The following is a 19,665-nucleotide window of genomic DNA, read 5'->3' on the forward strand; positions in this document are numbered from 1 at the left end:
AAGAATATACAAATAATTTGGTTTTTAAGCATTCCTATGTAATTTAAAAAACACAACTTCTTATGTACCATATTTTTTATTTAAATATATATATTTAAAGGAAACATTTTAGAACAAGATAAATATTGGGTTTTAGTAATCAAGAGGTAAAGATATACAAAATCTTCAGAATATACAGAAATGATATCGACATTTAAAGAGAACTAAAACAAAACCGAAAGTTTACTCAACTGTTCCTTGGCGCTAAAGTATCTCGCCAAGGAAGCCAACAAAGCTTTGCAGCTATTTCAGCTAAAAATAGAATATATATTGAAATATACTTAAACATTATAAGTTTAAAGTTTAAGAAACAATAAAAACTTATGTTAAATGCAAAAAAAGTGAGCAAAAACGAGCGTAATTGATTATTAAAGCAAATAAAACATGATTATCAGAGCATGACTGAGTATCGGAAAAATTTTAAAATCAATTTTAAAATAGAAAAAGTGAAAAAAAATGTCGCCCTTTCTTGTAAAAAGTTATCGGACAGTCCCTAGAAAACTTCTCCGTGCAGCAAAATGCTCAGGACTTTAGTACCATTCTTATTTCTGAATTAAAAAGACAGACAGTTAATTGCATCAGACGATCGCAATGCTAAACGAATGGACGGGAATCGAAGCGGTCTCAGTGAACGGCAAGTTTGGGCTACAGTCACGTGACTTTATCTTGTCCACGGGTCGGGGGTTATTCTACTCTCTCTACCCAGTATTTCAACTCTATGAAACCGTGTCAGTCCAGAACGATCAGTCCACTGCGGGACGAGGGAGAGACCGGGTTCATGCTTTGGGCCCTTCTCTCTTCCCTCTCCTCCTCTTTTCAGTTGCATAAGAATGTACTACGATATTTTCCCCTTTCTTAATATTTTTCCTTTTCATTTAATAAAAATATTTTTGAAAATTTCCGTAATGCTTTTCTTTAGAACTATGTTCAATGCAGTTTTCAGTTCCATATAGTTTTCCAACTTAAAAGATTTTAATCTATATGAAAATCAAGAGAGAAACTAACGTATTTCCTTCCTTTACGACTCTCCACACGCTAATGGGGAAAGCATGCGCCATAGTGTTGCCATAGGTAGAGAGTTCTGCTCTAAGCCACCTGCAGCCCATTTCGATCAGATGTTGTAGTTGCTAGTTGTATCAGATGTAGATGTTGCTTTCTAACCAGATGTTGTAGTTGTTGTTGTAGTTTCATTTACGTCGCCCTAGAGCTGACAATGGGCTATTGGCGACGGTCTTGGAAGCATCCCTGAGGATGATCCGAAGACTTGACATCACAATTTTGATCCCCTGCTTCGGTAGCCCGAAGACCTGCTCGCGAAGTCGAGTACTTTACGGTAGAACAGTTTAACGAGGACCTACACACCCTCGGTCCCTACCCAGACTGATTTTTATTAAAGCAAAGAAAGACGTATTTTATTATAGACATATTATTGTAGACGTATTTATTTATGTGGACATAATTTGACATGCGCAACAGAATTTTGTCTGAAGTATGCCTCTGATCAATTTAACTCTCTTTTGAAGAGACCGCCGACTCTCATATTCGATGTATTTTATCGGTTAGTTAATCCAAAAATTCGATGACTGATTACATCATTGAATCACCTCTCATGGTTGATTTTGGCATGCAATATTTATTTCCCTGTTACACACGTCTGAATGAAACACGTAACATCATATGTATTTTGTATAATATGGTGCACACTGAGAAAAAAGGTTTAGTCAAAACTACCAGAATATGGTAAAATTTACTCTCTTTCTGGCTCTATGGGAACATCGAAAAGCTTGATAATTTTCACCAAAGTGATTTGGAAATGATTTTTGTAAAATAAACAATAAAATATGGTTTTACAAGTGATAAAATTTGGTAAATGCGGAAAAATTTGATAATTTTATCATGATATAAAAACCATTTATTCGGTTGAATTTAATTTTCAGATTTGTATTTTCTACTAAATTTGTAGCAATAAAAAAATAATTTTGAAAACCAGAATTTCAGGTAAACCGTTGCCATATGAACAGAAAAAAATATCAAATGAATGTGTTAAATTCCGTATATTTCAGTTTTATTATCAGAATTATGATTTTTTTTTACCAGAAATGTCATGACCATACAGTACGATAATTTTAGCAGAATTTTTTTCTTCATGCAGTGATCAAAACATTGTTTCAAAATTTCGTTTTTGAACAACGTCTCAAAAGATATTTTTACCTTTTTTTTAAGACAATATTTGATACAGAACTGAATGGAAGCAGTTTTACAAGCATCAGCTATGTAAATGTTGCATTAAAATACCGCATGTTGCATAGTTTTGACCAAAAACTTAAAAAAAAAGATGTGTATTGAAATTAGTAAACAGTAGTGCATCAGAATCTGTTATTGAAATCAAAAAATCTCTTAACTTAGTTTTGGAAATATATGTAACTAGTTCAAAAATTTGTATTAAAACTTTTTTTAAATAACATGTATGGAAATATTTTTCTATTCCTTATATATATGCTTTCTAACCAGATGTTGCAGTTGTTGTTGTAGTTTCATTTACGTCGCACTAGAGCTGCACAATGGGCTATTGGCGACGGTTTGGGAAGCATCCCTGAGGATGATCCGAAGACATGCCATCACAATTTTGATCCTCCTCAGAGGGGATGGCCCCCCCGCTTCGGTAGCCCGACGACCTGCACGCGAAGTCGAGCACTTTACGATAGAACAGTTTAACGAGGACCATTACACCGCACCCATGGTCCCTACGCAGACTGTTCCAAGTGGTCACCCACCCGCACGCTGACAGCAGCCAGTGATGCTTGACTTCGACGATCTGTTGGGAACCGTGTCATAGCTATCAGTCCAATGAGGGACTTTCTAACCAGAAGTAGAACAGATTAAGAGCTTGCGTTGTTTTTTGCATTTATATTGAAAATGCCATTCATATGTCCAAACTGGAAAACGTATATAAGTTTTCGATTGAAATAGAGAATATTTTTCAGAGCCTGTACTTGTTTTGTCGAATGGAAGAAGTTACTGATATTGCGAGTGATCTGATCCACGTGCTTTGTTTAATATCTAATTGGTGCACTATACTTTCATTAACTGATTTGCATGCAGTGAGAATAAGGATTTAAATAACAAAACACCCTTTTTCGGCCGTACAAAATTAACTGTTAACCGATCTATTGTTATGTTTTTTAAGTTTGTTTATGATTGGCAGCTGATACGCGCAAGAATTGTTTTGAAAATGAGATTTTCTTAGCTATCTTCTAGGATTTTGAATTTTTTGTAACCATGATTTTTTTATCTAAATATGCTAAAATTTTACAAAAGTTATTATTATTTTTACTGAGACAATATTTGATTTAAATCTTTGTGACCAATCGTTTTTCATTTAAAACAATTTTTTAATCCCAATTTATGTGCTGATATCTAGCTCCAAAATAATGGTATTGATTATTTAATAATTAACTCAGCAAAACTTATATATATTTGGAATTTTTAATGTTTTTTTAATAAAATGCCTTTGATATTTTATTACTATTTTTAATTGAGTTAACAGTATAAAGTTGTATTTTACATAATTTAATATTACTTCTTTAGGATAAAATGAACTGATTATTTTAATTAAGANAACTTATATATATTTAGAATTTTTAATAAAATGTCTTTGATATTTTATTACTATTTTTAATTGAGTTAACAGTATAAAGTTGTATTTTACATAATTTAATATTACTTCTTTAGGATAAAATGAACTGACTATTTTAATTAAGAATGATTTCTATTCAAAAACAAGTATACTCATTGTATATACTTTTAGGGCAAAAAAATTGGCGTGCGTGATAAGTATGCTTTCAGCATGAATGAAGCTACCTTGTAAAAGAAATCCAATACTCTGTAAAATATGAAGGTCAGAAGAATGATTTTACATGGGTATGATATTAGTTTTGTAATTTTTTTTTCTTCATAAAATGTTTATATAGTTGTAGGGCAAGATATTGAGTGCATTGGAATTCATATGTTTTCTATGTAATTCAAAAAACTGATAATAATTAGCTACTGTCTCTAAGAGCATGTTTGAAATTCATTACAAGTTATGTTGTTACATTTTGTCTGCATATCTACTATAAATTAAACTAATATTTATTGTTTACTATATGATAAAAAAATATAATTTGTTATATTTTTTTCCTTGCTATTAAAATAGTTTCTACTTTAGTTTAGATTATCTTTTTTTAACAAGTATAAGAAATTTAGGAATTAATTCTAAATCTGAATGGAGAACAAGAGAAATAAGTTTGCAGAGTTTCTCTAATAACTAATGGAAGTCAAACAATTCAAGAATTGAACTTTTATAATTTTATTAAATGAATCATTAGACTGATTTTGACATTAAAATTGCAGTTTTAAAGCAATAAATTCGTAGGAGATAAAGCAAGGTTAGTTGCTTTAAGCAAATGTAATTTAAATCAGTGTATAAACCAAATGGGGTTTTTTATTTTTTTAAAAAAAAAAATCTGTTTATTTCGTTAAAAAAAATTGAACATTTTTAATAGTATTTATATACATATATGTATGAATACATTTAGTTTAAATTGAAGCTAATAAAACATAAATTTGCTCATAAAATTTTTTGAATTGAGTTGCGAATATGACTCTCTAATTACTTTAAATAAAGATGTATATATATATGTGTGTGTGTAATTTTTAAATCTTTACGTATACTACATTCCTACAAAAATATCGATAAAAATAAATTATGATAAGCAAATTTAAGATTGAAACATAATGCCTCTAAAAAATTTTTAAATAAACAGACTACCAACAACTTCACATTCTGAAAGTTTTTAAAACAAGTTAAGTAACACAATTATTGAACAAATTAAGGAAAAAAGTTAAAGAAACTTTTATAACTTATTAAAGATTCATGCTTTGCCTGATGAGCCTTATGAATATCAAAGGTCTGATGAGGTATTTTTTATATTTTTCAATTGATTTTTAATATTTTCTGTGTTCATATTTAAATTTTACACTTGGTGTGTAAGTTAAGCGCTAGTATCTGTTTACCTGTAAGTCAGGGTTGCTTTAAATATGTGTTCTACAGTTCGTAAGAGTTATTTGGCATTGCATTTTGACATAGTGAGTTGCTGTTAGTATAGACTGCCTTTAAGAAGATGAAGCCATTATCAAGAGCTCACTGATTTTGAATGTGGTTGTGTAATAGAGCTGCAAGAAGGTGGATTTTCTTTCCACCATATTGCAGAAATACTGGGGAGAAATGTATCTACTGTGCATGATTTTTTAACCCATGTTGAACAACCGACCCAATTTTTTGGGTTTACCACTGCCAATGTTCAACTCCGTAGCCTTGTAATTTTAAACTCAATCCAGAGGAAAAGGGAACTCCTGGATCAAGTATATGGAGAAATCTGTCTTTGTGTAGGGCTTTTTGATTGAACTAACCCACATTTGCGTTACATGAAAAGGAAAACCACCAAAACCTCCCACGGCTGGCCTGATGGTGAGAGGGCTCTATCCCTTGATTTGTCTACCACTGAGGATATTTTATGTCAGCACTGTGGTCAGTGCAAGTCAGATGTGGAATTCGTATCGTCCAGCCATCAATGGGATTCAAACTCGGAGATGCAACTTCTGATGCAGTATGGCTCTGGCGAACCGTACTGCATCAGAAGTTCGAGCTGCTGATGGCACTGCAGTGACACAACACATTGTTACAAATCGGCTACTTCAAGTGTACGACTCCAAGCGAGACGCCTTGTGGCTTGTATTCCACTCATTCCAAACCACTGCCATTTACTACATAAATAGTGTTGAATTACAGCTTAGTGGAGATCTATCGTGTTTTCTGATGAAAGTCTGTTCTGCCTGTGACAACTGTATATCAGTTAGAAGGTGGCCAAGTGAACCCCTGCTACCAACCTGTCTCTAGCCTAGACACACTGAACCTACACATGGAGTTGTGGTTTTTGGTGCTATTTCCTATGACAGCAGAAGCACTCTCGCGGCTATTCCATGCTCCTTGACGTCAATTTGCACGTCAACTTGGTGATTCAACCTGTTTTGTTGCCATTCATGAACAGCATTTAGTTGGGTATTTTCCAACTAGATAATGGTCGCCCTCATACTGCTATTGTAACCTAACATGCTCTACAAAATGTCGACATGTTGCTTTCGTCTGGTAGATCACCCGATCTTTCACCAATTTAGCATGCATCATTGGGCAAAAACTTCAGCGTCCTCCACAACCAACATTAACTATCCCCATATTGATTGACCAAGTGCAACTGGCATGCATCCCACAACATGTCATATGGCATCTGAATGACACAATGCATGCCCGTGTGCATTCAAAATTCTGGTGGTTGCACCAATTATTAATGTATTAATATTTCACATTTGAAATGGTTTTTCTCTTAATTGCATTAACCTGTGATCTTGCAACTTTAATCAAATAAATATCTTACTCAAACAAATGCATTGCCGAAATTTCATTGCTCTTCATTAATTTTTTCTTGGTGTTGGAATTTTATTTTCTATCAGTGTAGATATTCATTTTATTTAATGCTACATTATGTTAAAAAGCATGGGTGTTTTGTTTTCTATTTCAGCAGTTCCCAATTTCTTTTGGCCACGGAACTTTGGATGTTCAACCTACTTTTTACGGAACCCCGAGAAATTTCATATGCAATTGTGAACAAACAGCTGTTATTTATTTTGAAAATAATTAATGACTGCATTTTTATTATTAATTTGAAAACATTTAATGAAAAATGACACCTTTAATAGTTCAGTTTTATGGCAGACAAGTGAATTTAAAGGCCTAGAGTGGTATCAGTCTAGTTCTTAATCAGATTTTTTTGTGTGCATAAACTGAAAATAAATGAGCTGAAATGTTGTTTTCTTTTAAACAAAAATTAACTTTGTTTGAAAGGATTAAAATAAACTTTGAGAATAATTATCAGAATAATTAAAAATTAAGGAAAACTAAGTTGGATATAAATTTTATTACATGGTTAATTCTTAATTGTAAAACTTATGTTATTTTCTAACATTTTGTACAGTAAAAACCAAACACCTGCATGATTATTTGAAATTAATCTATGCATGTTTTATTCCATAATTTTTTTTTCAAATATGAAAGAATAAATATACTTAGTTATTGCTCAAACAGTGACAGTAGATGAGAATTAAATAATACATATTCTTCTTTTTGAATGAAGCATAGTGTGTCTCTCATAGCTCTCCATTTCACTCTATTTGTGACCAGATAATTTGCCTCTTTCCATTTTTTGCCAACTGTATAGTGTACAGTACTTTTAGGTCTTCCTCTATTTCTTTTGCCCTGAGGATTCCAATCAAAAATTTGTTTTGCTTTAAATTTCTGAGGTTTACATACACCATGAACCAATCTATTTCTATATACTTTTTTTAATTTCCAGTTCAATTTTTTTTTTTTTATGCTGTTTTAAAATTTTCTACTTTACGAATTTTATGAAACCACTTGATATGTAAGATTCTTCTTAAATTGTTAAAAAATGCTTGCAGTTTTTTTATGTTATTTTAATTGTAGTGTCACGTTTTTGTATTTCCAGAATTTATTGAGAATTGCATAACTGCGATGTGAATTAAATGCATGCGCTTAATACAAATGATTATTTTTTTAATGTATATTTTTTACAGGTTATGAACTTTACCTCTTTGATGATCTGTCTCTTGTATGATGGGTGATATGTTAATTACACAACCAGAAAAAAACTCTATTTTTGAAGTCAGTGGAATGCTTCAATCTTCATTTAATAAGCTCTTTGAGTTTCTACAAAAAGAAATACTTTGTGATGTTGTGATAAAAGCTGGCAGTAAATCTATAAAGTGTCACCGTAATGTGTTAGCTTGTTGTAGCCCTTATTTTCAAGCTATGTTTACAACTCCTTTAGCTGAAAGTAAGCAAAATGTGATAACAATAGGTGATATTGATGAAACAACTATGGAAATGCTAATTAAATTTGCGTATACTGCCAAGATTGAATTGAATATATCAAATGCTCAAGCGTTGTTACATGCTTCTTCAGTTCTACAGTTTGATTCCTTAGCTCAAACCTGCTGTGAATTCATTGGCTCACAACTTCATCCTAGTAACTGTCTTGGAATTCGTCAGCTGGCCCATCAACTTAATGAATTACAACTTATTAAAGCTGCTGATGAATTTACTAAGTTGCATTTTAGAAAAATCATCTTAGAAGAAGAGTTTGTTTCCATTAGTGCCAAACATTTAGAAGAAATAATATCATCTCAGGATCTTTTTGTAGACAATGAAATAGAAGTGAGTATATTTATATTTTGCTAGGTGTGATATTAAACTATTTGACATGATCGAATAATTAACTATTTGACTGACCAAAAAATTTTGTTAGTAAATATATGTCTGATTTAACTGTAAATCAATGCTACAATTTGTTAATAACTTAATGTTGCGAAACTGCAAAGTACTCGTATTTTTAAGTAATGGTTCGAAAAAAAGTATATAGTTGTACTTAGAAATCTAGTGGAATAAAAACATGCCATTATGAAGTACTAACAGTCTCTATTGGACGCTATAATGTGTGAGAAATCCTTCCTGGCAAATTCTCTGTTCACCTTTATAAGTAATTTAAGTAGAGAAAAAATTAGTTCTGGTGAACTTAGAGTTTATAAATTTTCAAAATATCAAAATGCTAACAAGTACTACTCAATAGCTAAAATAATCAAAATGCTAAAATAACAAATTAAGGCAGAATTGTGTTTTGGGAAAGTTATTTTTAATAATTTGTTTGCATTTTGATATTTAAAAAAACATTTGGAACTTTATAGTTTACCTTAGATTTGCCTGAGCTCATTTTTCTCCCAACTTTAAATTTTAAAATACTACTAATAGAAGTAAAACAGAATTCTCCATTAAAAATTTCTTCTGTAGTATAGCGCTCTGTTATAAGCATTCTTTCTCCTTTCTTCTCATTTTGTAAGTTATATTTTTATTTTATAAATTTTGACTTTCAAATAAATCCAATTCTTTGGTTCAAAATATCTATTATGGTGGGCCATTATACAACATTAAAAAGAAAAATTCTGAAATGGAATAAAGCAGTAGCTCAAAAATTTATTCCAATATGACACAAATAAAATGGTATAAAGCTGTTTTCAATTAAAAGAAATTTTGAGGGCTCTACCTACAATTGAAAAATAAAATTCAGATAAAAAGAAGTACATCTTTACAATAGAATGCTATATATATATATACACACACACAAAGCAATAGTATACAAAAGTTGCTTCTTGATATCTCAAAAAATTTTTATAACTTTTATCCATAAAGGTATAAATCTTGAAGTCTCGACGAAGTACTGAAAATGGGGTTCGAAATAGAAAAAAAAAGAGTATTTTCAATGAAAATCTGATAAGTTTAAGTTTTAATGAAAATAAAAGGAAAGTTTGACTGTTATAATATTGAAATAAAAAAAAAGAAAAGAAATTATGGGATACTAACAAGAAAATATTGCAATCAAATGGCAAAATGATTAATAATTGTGAAATTTTGAAATCTTTTTCACAGTCAAATGTCAATTTTTCATTTTTCTAAGTCTTTTTGCATTGATGTACTTTTATCATTAAACAGTATTTTTTTTAAAAAAAGAAAAATGATGAATAAAAGTGATCGGTAGCTTATTTAGTTTAAGTTGCCACTCTTTCTTGTTAACTCCCCATGTGCCAGGTGGTTATTTTCAGGTGATGAAAGTAGCTTTGACATCAAACAAAACTATTAATTCTCACTATAAAAGGTTAAACTACCACTCTGGTATGATGTGTGTCAGCATTCTTTTTACTCTTAACATTTTTTCTCATAAAAATGCTTTTTCAAACTTGCAATTTTCAGCTTCTTTTTTTTCTAATTATGTTTAACAGTAGATTTGACTTAAATTATAACTTAAAGTCAGAGTTTTTTAAAAAAAAAATTTCTTGTTTCTTATGTGTTCTTATTTATTGCAAACATATATCCATGTCAGTACATTTACATAGCTGTCAACTCTTCTGCATTTATGCTCCATTTTCTGCTTTTTTGCCCTGAAATTTAAATCATCTATGTTTTGAAATTTGAAGTGCTTCATCTTTTTAGAACTACTTATGTATAAACATGCATGTGTGAGGAGAAACTCTTTTGCCTTTTAATGGTGTCTTGAATTTTTACTATGCTTCAACTTAATGTTGTAGGTCATTAATTAATGCAAAACATGAGATGATATATGGATCTGATGATAGATGCAAAATATAAATGCATCTAATAGTATAAAAAAAAAGATAATTCATATCGATTTCAGATTTATTTTAGCTGATTATGTTAAAAAAACTAAATCAAATTGTGTACACTATATTCCAATAACTGTACTGTTCTAAATAGAGAATAATAATTGAAAATGTGTAAAATCCTCTTCATTAAGTAATTTCTTTTGTAATGAATCATCTGCATTTTAAAATTCAGTATAAAATTTAATTTGTTGTTATATGCGTTTAATAAAATTGTTACAGTTTATAATCCCAATATAAATTTTTTTTCTAAAGGTTTACGAAGCAGTCATGCTTTGGATCAAACATGATGTAAACAAAAGGAGAGATTCACTTTCAAAATTACTCTCAAAAGTTCACCTTCCTCTTTTACCGCTGTCATATTTGAGAATGTATGTAGATTCCGATTCATTAGTGAGAAAAAATTTAGAATGCCGAGATTTATTAGATGAAGCTAGACATTATCAATTGTGGCAAGTTAGTAGATTGCCAACCACCCACTTGCCAGTCAATCAAAGAACAAGACCTAGGAAGAGCTATGCTGGTAATTAATCTAATTGTTTTTTCTTTCCTTCAATGTAATTGGTTGCACTTTTGGAGCAAAAATTATTTTTTCTTTCCTCATATTTATCTTTGCAATTAAACTACTTTTTAGTTATATTAAAATTCTGTTATTGAACTCTGTTATGTTAATCTGAATGTTTCATCTAAGCTGTAGCTGTCTTCCTTTTTTAGGGGTGATATTTTGTGTTGGAGGAAGAGGAATGAATGGCAACCCTTTTTCATCTATAGAATTCTATAGTTGGTACCATCAAAAATGGGTTAAACTGAATAGTATGTCTACAAGTCGTCGACATGTAGGATGTGTTTCTTTAAAAGGTATTTAAGTAAGGCATTATTTCTTCATTGCATTCTTTTGTAATCAATTTTGTATTAGTGTCTATGAGTTACAATACAGTGATAAAGGCACTAAACTGCCTGTCATTATGAAGTACCAGGTTTCAGCTTGAATCCCATCCAACTTCAAATCCATAGATACCGAATTGCCTTAGCAACAAAAATGGCCAGTATACAATGTTGGTAACATTACCACTATCATGCTGTTGATCATGAAATTGTAGGAATTAACTGCTGTTACCACCTTGACCTACAATGGGCTGTTACAGGAGTACTTTTTTTAATTTTTATTAGCATGCATGCCTGTACAAGGTAATTGCAAACTGAAGAGCAGGCAATGTTACAAATGACATAATTATCAAGTTTTCTGCATTAAAAATAAGTTGTTTTTTTTAATTATTGATATGTAGCAAGTAATTCATCAATGGTAAAAAATTCTAGTTCTTAGATGCTTTGTGTGTACTAGAGTAAAAAAGTTATTGGTGTTTAGAATTTCACACCAACAACAGAGGAAAAGAACATTTTAATTATCTTTTTAATTTAGTTACAATCATATTAGATATGAGTGACCATGTGTCTAAAATACTTGTCTTAAAAGTTCTTAAAAATAAAAATGTCTGCTACGAAATAATAAATAGATTTACGAAAAGGGGTCTTAAAATTTACAGCTTTATTTTAACATGATATTAATAAAAGTTAGATAAAAATTATTATACATTTGTTAAATCAATTTTTATGAAAAATCTTTTAAATAAGCAAACATAATATTATATTAAATGCATCAAGTCTAGAATAATTTTGTTGTTTGAAGAAAAGAATATGAAAAAACACTCAATCAATTGTGCTTTGAACAAAATTGTTTGTTACAAAGATAGGTAAACTATTTAGGCCTCTATTGTTAGGCATGAAGTTGAAATTTTACTAAACATTCATATTTATTTTTATGCATAAAAATTTCATAAATAGTATCATAATCAAAAACTGTGTATTTTGACTTCACATATTTAAATTAAATATGAGCAACTTTGTAAATGAACTGAATGTTACCATACTATTAGATATGTTTCAACATTCTATTATAGGAAAATAAAATCATTTTAACTTTTACTTTGCTACAAGTAAGCAAAAAACGAAAAAAAAAGCTTTTGGTGAATTCTGGGAAAAAGGAGACAAGGGGCTTAAATTTTTTAAATTATTTGGTCACACATTATTTTCTTCAGAAATATATGAATTTCTTGAATCATAGCATATTTTTTCCAATTAACTTATTAATTTTCTGAAAATCAGGGACAAAGTCACTTTTACTCTGTACAGTTTTCTAACCACGAAACAGCCCTATAATTTAGTGACATAATAACTGTCCTTCCGTTACCAAAATATTGCATCCCAACTATCTCACCTAGAACCTTTTAGGTTTAGAAATCAATGTTTTTGTGTACAAAGTATAATTATTTCATTAATTAATACAAAATAGTTAAAATTTTATTGGGTTTTTATTTTAGTAGCTTTTTATTGGTAACAGAAGGACAAAAAATATGGTAACAGAAGGACAGAAAATAAGGCAACAGAAGGACAATTATCTATAAACTTATTTAGATCCGAACTTTTAAAATCTTTAAAGTGAAACAAATTAATTTTAAGTTAGTATTCAAAATCGAAACACATGTAAATAATATTTACACAGAAATTTTTTTCAAAAAAAATTCTTCCATAATATGTGTTCAAAATAAGAAAATTTCATGTTTAGAAATTACAAAGTGTATGAAAATCATTTTGATGAAAATTATCTAGATGTTCATGAAAACATTTGACATGCTTAAAATGGGAGTAGTGAGTCACAGAAAATAATAAATATGTTACTAAAAGGATGTAAAGACTTAGTTAAATAATGTTTTCATCTTCTTAAAGGAAAAATCTGCACATTTTAAAAGCACTCTTACATGAAAAAATAACACAAATTCTTCATAGAAAGTAAAATAAAAAATGCAAATGAAAAATCTGTAGCAGTAGTAGAAAATTTTGCTGGTAAGTACATAGGGTGTTCCAATTCCTCACAAAATCACCATTACCAAAGATTATTAACAGTTTTTGTCTTTTTCAAAAATCAATTACAGTTTTCATTATGTGAAACACTGTTTTATGACTGATCTTAATTTCAATTCATGGACAATGAATCAACGGTCTGTGCAAAGGAGACCGCTCATCTGATGCTAAAAATTGGAGGGCTAACCTTTGTGATGCAAATTCACAGTTTTAAATTCAGTCAGCACTAAGCACTTTCACCCATTATGCAATTGGCCTACATGGTAATACATTCTTGCAACAGCTTTGCTAATATTCCAGTACATTTCTGTCATGGGTAGCCTTTGTTTTAATCTACTACTGCTGATTACTTAAATAAAGTGGCTGAAACAGCACTGTAAAGTTTCACACACACTGCAAATGCCCCTTTTACTAAATCGATAGTTTTACGTATTAAGTACACTGGCAACAATACTGGATACTTTGCTATCCTGTTAGGATGCACTAGATATTCTACGACTTTCTGAACTAAGTTGTTGCTGCTATATTTATAACCCTTTGAGTTATGTGAAAACTAGTATGAAAGTCAAAAGAACTTTTTTTTTTAACATTCTTTTCATTTTTATTAGCTGTGAGTAATGTTGAAAACTTTCTATTTCAAGTATTAAAATTTTAATTTTTTAATAATGTTCATTCCTAGATTATATAAAGCAACTTAATTTGTATATTAAAATGTATTCACTAAATACAAATCCTTTCTCAAACTGCAAAATATTTATATGTATATAATAATATACTGCTCAAAACAATTAAAGGATATTGTAAATCATGTTTAAAATAACGGTATTAACATTTTTTTTTTTATAAAATAGAAGATAATCACTAATGCAAGTTTTTCTTATTTTTAAACTTCTCAGTATGCAAATTTTAAGTTTGATATCAAAGACATTTGATTTGGCTTTCAACTTAATGTAAGACAAAGCGGAAAAGAATGATCGACATTCCGTAAGCGCATTGTTTCAATGAGTGCAATGTCTTAACAAAGTCATTTAACTGAATCAGAAACTTCGAGAGTTCTTAGCCAGTTAAATGAGGCTAAACACAGGCCGAAGTAGCAGAAGCCGTTGGAGAGTCTCAAAGTGCAATTTCCAGGATTTGGAACCATTTCTTGGAGACTGAAAATGCAAGCTGAAGATCAGGGCAAAGGCGTAGATGTGCAACAACGCCTAATGAAGTCCATTATTTAACGGTAACGTCTTGGAGACACCGAAACACCTTCACTCAGCTACTGGCACTACAGTTTGATCACAAACTGTCCAACCTGCAGCACCTTCATTCTATAGGCCTATATGCTCGCCGACCAATGGTGTGTGTCACGTTAGCAGCAAGGCTCTGTTGCGCCCACAGGGAGTGGGGAACAGAGCATGTGAACTGGAGGAGAAATGAATGGCATAGTATTTTTTTCTCTGACGAGTCCAGTTTTTTTGTTCATCCTGATTATAGGCATATTTTCTTCTAGAAGGAACATAGCACTAGAAACAATCCTGCATTCATGCACGAAAGTGTAAGATTTGGTAGTGGGAGAGTGGTGGACCAATCTCCATATCATTCGAAGTGGAGCTCTGATCGGTCGCCGATCCTGAGACCTATTATAGTTCTTTACGCTGCAGCAATTGGTGATGACTTCATGTTAATGGCCCACAACTGCGGGCCACATCGTGCTAACTTGATGAATGATTTTCTTTTAGAGGAAGAAATCATACGAATTAATTTGCCAGCGAGTTCTCGGGACATGATCCCAGTTAGGCTTGTTTGGGACATTCTAGGTCGACAGATTGCTGGACGCCTACCACCACCACAAACTCTCAAAGAACTGGAAAGAGCTCTTCTGGAGGAGGAGTAGGATAGAATTCCCCAGCCCCTTATTTATAACCTCAATGAATCAATACCTCAAAGGTGTTCAATGTTTTTGGTCGTCCGGGAAAACTATACTCTTACAAAAAACTATTTGCTTTTAAGGGAACACCTTTTTTATTTATTTTTTCTCATATGCACAAATTGTGTTTTTTTTTCCTTTCGTACCCAAATACTCTAAAAAGCATTTTTTTTCTGCCAAACAAATGTCATTTTTATCTCATATAGCCTACTACGTCTGTCGATAATGTATCATTCTCCAGGTGCAAGATCACCACACAACCTCAATATCCTTTAATTGTTTTGAGCAGTGTATTTTGTTTAAAATACAAGACTTCAAATATTTAATCATTGATTTTATAAGGCGTGGGTATATTAAACAAAATAAAATGAAAATTTTAAGTAATTAACCTGTCTCCCTTTATTTTTTATTTATTTATTTTTCTTAAGTTATTTTCAAAATATTCAAATTTATATCTTAGAAAATGTTTTTAATTATTGTTCTAGGAATAACAAATGTTTGTACGTTATTGAATCTGCCAGTATTCACTTTTGTTAATTAAGTTGCCAGTTAAAATTTTTGCTAATAGAATTTAATTAGCCTTCTTTGTATGAAGCATATATCTGACTTTTATAGGTAAAATATATGTCGTTGGTGGTCGTGATGAAAATGTTCATATGTCAAGTGCAGAGGTCTTTGATCCTATGACGAATGAATGGTCTTCTTTGTCCTCGATGTCTACTCCAAGGTAAATAACATTTATTATCAATTTCTACTATATTTTCTTGTAAAATTTAAGTAGATTACATCAATTTCTACTTACTGATTAAAGGAAATTTTTATTTTTAAATGACATTGTTTCTTTAACTCTTTATAAGGCCATTTTTTCCCCAGTATTATTTTGTTAAAATATTTTTAGGATTGAGAATGAATTTTAAAAAGGAAACTAATTATAATTTTTTGTTTGTTTTAAAAATACGAATAATGAGAATAATAATCAAAGAGACAAATAATCAATGAGAAATAATAAAATGAATGAATGTACAACTTCATGCCTCTTGACTTCACGTAACCTTTACTGTTACCCTCATTTATGTAAACATAACTTCCATTGTTTTGCTTATTTTTGCTTTTTGTATTTTCTGAAGTTTCTAGCAGAAGCCTCACATATCATAAGTAGAAAAATAGCATCCCATTGATATTTAAAAATTAATGAAGCTGGTGGAAAATATGTTTTTCATCCTTTAAATTGCACAATTAGAAGAAGAAAAAAAAGTATATGTTTTAAAAAAACCAAATGCTATTCTGACATTTTATGCTTCACTTTTTAAGTAACTAGTTTACGAAATTTCATAAAATTATTTTTTCTTAACTAGCAATAAAGAAAATTTTATTTGTAATTTTCTGTCGTCGTGAATCCTGCTAAAATTATATTCCATTTTGTATATTTCCAGGATGCATTTTAGATTTTATTCCTTTCAAAAATACTTAAATCACTATGGTAAACCTAAGTATTTTGTTGCAGAGATGTCTGGACATAATATTTCTGTTGAATTAAACAGGTTGATTACTTAGGCACTAAAGAGGAAATATTGATAGTAAAAGCATTTCATTTCTTTTATTGTGTAAGAGTAAACTATCTGTGACTACCACTATATATTAACAATCAGGCCCGGACTGGGATCTAAAATCGGCCCGGGCATTTTGGAGACATCGGCCCTCTAACTCACATAAACACCGCGTGCACGAAGCGTACGCGGCTCCTAATGTATCATTCTTAGTCATTTTTTACTTATAAATTCTCATGAACGTAAGTTAATTTATCGAAGTAAGAAAGTAGATAAAAATTGCTTACTAATCCTTTAGAGAATATATTTCAGTTTAAAATAAATGGTTCTTATGAGGTAATAGGTTGATAAAATCAAAAAGAAGGTGAAAGATGAAGAGTAAATAAAAATATTTATTATACTACACATGCATGAATGATTTATATAAAAAAAAATTTAAAAATAAATTTGATGCTTCTTCAAAAGTCACTAAATTAAAATTAAATTTAACTTTTGAAGAGGCTCACTATTTTCTGCTACTTGATCGATTATGTCGTCGCTATCTAATTTCATTAATAGATTTTTTTTCTATTTGCCATTACCATGAGAGCATTCAAATTATCAGAAGATAAAGTACTCCTCATTCTATTTTTAATTATTTTTAATGATCTTTCACAAGCCACCTGACTTTTTGACAATGTTAGTAAAAATTTTAATGCTAGACTAATTAAATTGTAAGAATTGGNCAATGATGCCAAATAAGATATAGGTTTCCATTTAAAAAATCAAAACTGTGTTCAAATTCCGGTACTTCCGGGAATTAACAATATCACTATTGAATTCCTTGGGGTCGATTTAGTTATTAGATTTTTTATTTCAAATCGATTATTTGCTCCATTCTCGAAAAAAATGGGTAGCACGCATGATCTGAATCACCCTGTATATTAAAACAATATTATTACCACATATATCATATATATGTTATTTAATGTTATTATTATTTGCGCAATATTGTTTGAATTCATGCAATGTATAAAAAAAAATTTGTCGCTGCTGGCTCGGTACAATCGGCCCTCAGGCCAGACCGGCCCACCGGGCATTTGCCCGGTCTGCCTACTGGCCAGTCCGGGCCTGTTAACAATTGTAATGTTACTTTGAAAAAATGTCACAAATACATGTGTTATAATCAAGAAAAGGACGTTGAATTCATGTATAGTTATTTCTTGCCTCCCCTCCCCCTCAAAAAAAAGATAAAAATATATAGTCCCTACTGCCATTTTTTTTCGTAAGTGGCAACCCTGATTTTATTATCTAAAATGGTTGATCAGTGATGTAATGCAGGAATAATTGATACTTTTTTATGAATGTGAAATGGAACTGGCACTTAACACTAAATAATCTAATCAAAGAATGAGACTGATTTACACAAATTCAGAAAAGCCAAAATAATTGAATAGCATTTAAAATAATAAATCAAAATGAAAAAGTGCTAAAAGCAGCTAAAACCAAATTTGTCTTATTTTAATTGAGAAAGTCAGAAATTCTAGCAGAAAACAAAGAATATTTTAAGGTATGTATGTTAGCAAGACAGCACTTGGGAGCAGCCAATGCACAGGAGCCTTTCTGTTGTCAGTGGTAATACCAAAAACTGATTGTGACGTGAGGCCTCATAATGGATAAACAAATAAGAAGCAATTAGAAAAGTTGAGATATAAATGCAATGAAAAATTAATGACAAACCGAATTTAAAAGTCCACGGAGTAAGACTTATTAACGAAATGCCCACATATAAGAAAAATAAATAAAGATAAAGTCACAGTTAGAATAACCAAATCAAAATAATATATAGATTGCCAAATCATTAAGAAAACTTTAGAAATAAATCAATTACTGACCCGTTTTGAAAATCTTGAAAAATAAAGCATAAAACATTCAATGAGTAAAAATTCTATAAAAGTGCTGCCATCTATATGCTTCAGGAACAAAAAAATTTTAATCTTACCCCATAGGCCTATTTATGCGGACTTCAATATTGGCCAAATTATATAAACATCTTTAAAATATTTTGAATTAAAATATTATAATTACAGTAATTAAAAGGAAAATTATTATTCTCTAATGTAATCTTAAAATTCTCGATAGCTGAACGAAAATCTGCTTTATTATTATGAATAAATTTAAACCTAATAATTTGACCAATCAAAGTATTCTTAGAAATCTTAAAGTATAGATTGCAATTAAAATGTGTTTAACTAATAACATTATATTTAAAATCTCTTCTTTTATCGTATAATCTGATGAAAATTTTTTGGTAATGAAGTTTAATATCAAGATCTTAAAAAAAAGTGCCATTTTCATCTGAATTAGTCTTTATTAAATTTAGTTCCATAGGATAAATATCTTTAATTAAATCAAAATCATTGCAATCAAATAATTAAATCATCAATAAATCTTCAATTAATATTTTATGTTATTCCTTTATCTAAATTTTTTTCTTAATTTATTATTCTGAACTAAACACTCTTTCTCACCCTTTAATATTCACGTCCTGTATTTTTGACTTCAAGTTATGCATTGACATTTTTGATTTCTCCCTTTCATGGAATCGTGAGAAAGACTTTTTTCCTCGACCTATCTAATAGACCAATTATGATTACTAAGATTTCCCTAAAATGAAGCATTTTACGGATTTATTTTGAAAGATTTTCTCTAACTTTTATTGAGGAGCACTTTGATCTTTTGTCACTTGGATGCTAGCTCTTCTTCATGTCTTAGTAAATAATAATTTTGTATGGAACCTGAAACCTGCTTATTTTCACCTCTCGGCGACGACCTGATATATATGTGTGTGTGTATATATATATATATTAATAGTATATTTTATTAATAATTATAACTAAAGGTAATTCTAACATTGTTTAG

The 19,665-nt window shown here is 30.2% G+C and overlaps 1 protein-coding gene across 3 annotated transcripts in view; it reads left to right on the top strand.

Moving 5' to 3' along the window:
• LOC107450103 (kelch-like protein 8) overlaps positions 1-19,665 on the top strand; it is a 50,337-nt gene that overhangs the window by 23,985 nt on the left and 6,687 nt on the right. Inside the window, exons 1-6 of one of the 3 annotated variants that reach the window (XM_016065836.4) lie at positions 3,187-3,312; positions 3,848-3,960; positions 7,729-8,368; positions 10,639-10,906; positions 11,098-11,241; positions 15,833-15,944. In XM_016065836.4, the coding sequence (XP_015921322.1) occupies positions 7,766-8,368; positions 10,639-10,906; positions 11,098-11,241; positions 15,833-15,944 (1,127 nt within the window). In that variant the 5' untranslated portion in view covers positions 3,187-3,312; positions 3,848-3,960; positions 7,729-7,765. Of the gene's footprint in view, positions 1-3,186; positions 3,474-3,847; positions 3,961-7,728; positions 8,369-10,638; positions 10,907-11,097; positions 11,242-15,832; positions 15,945-19,665 lie in introns of those variants that run through there. The other 2 variants (XM_016065835.3, XM_071187928.1) reach the window with 2 other exon arrangements.

This window comes from Parasteatoda tepidariorum, chromosome X1, assembly GCF_043381705.1.
Source record: "Parasteatoda tepidariorum isolate YZ-2023 chromosome X1, CAS_Ptep_4.0, whole genome shotgun sequence".
Lineage (NCBI taxonomy): Eukaryota > Metazoa > Arthropoda > Arachnida > Araneae > Theridiidae > Parasteatoda > Parasteatoda tepidariorum.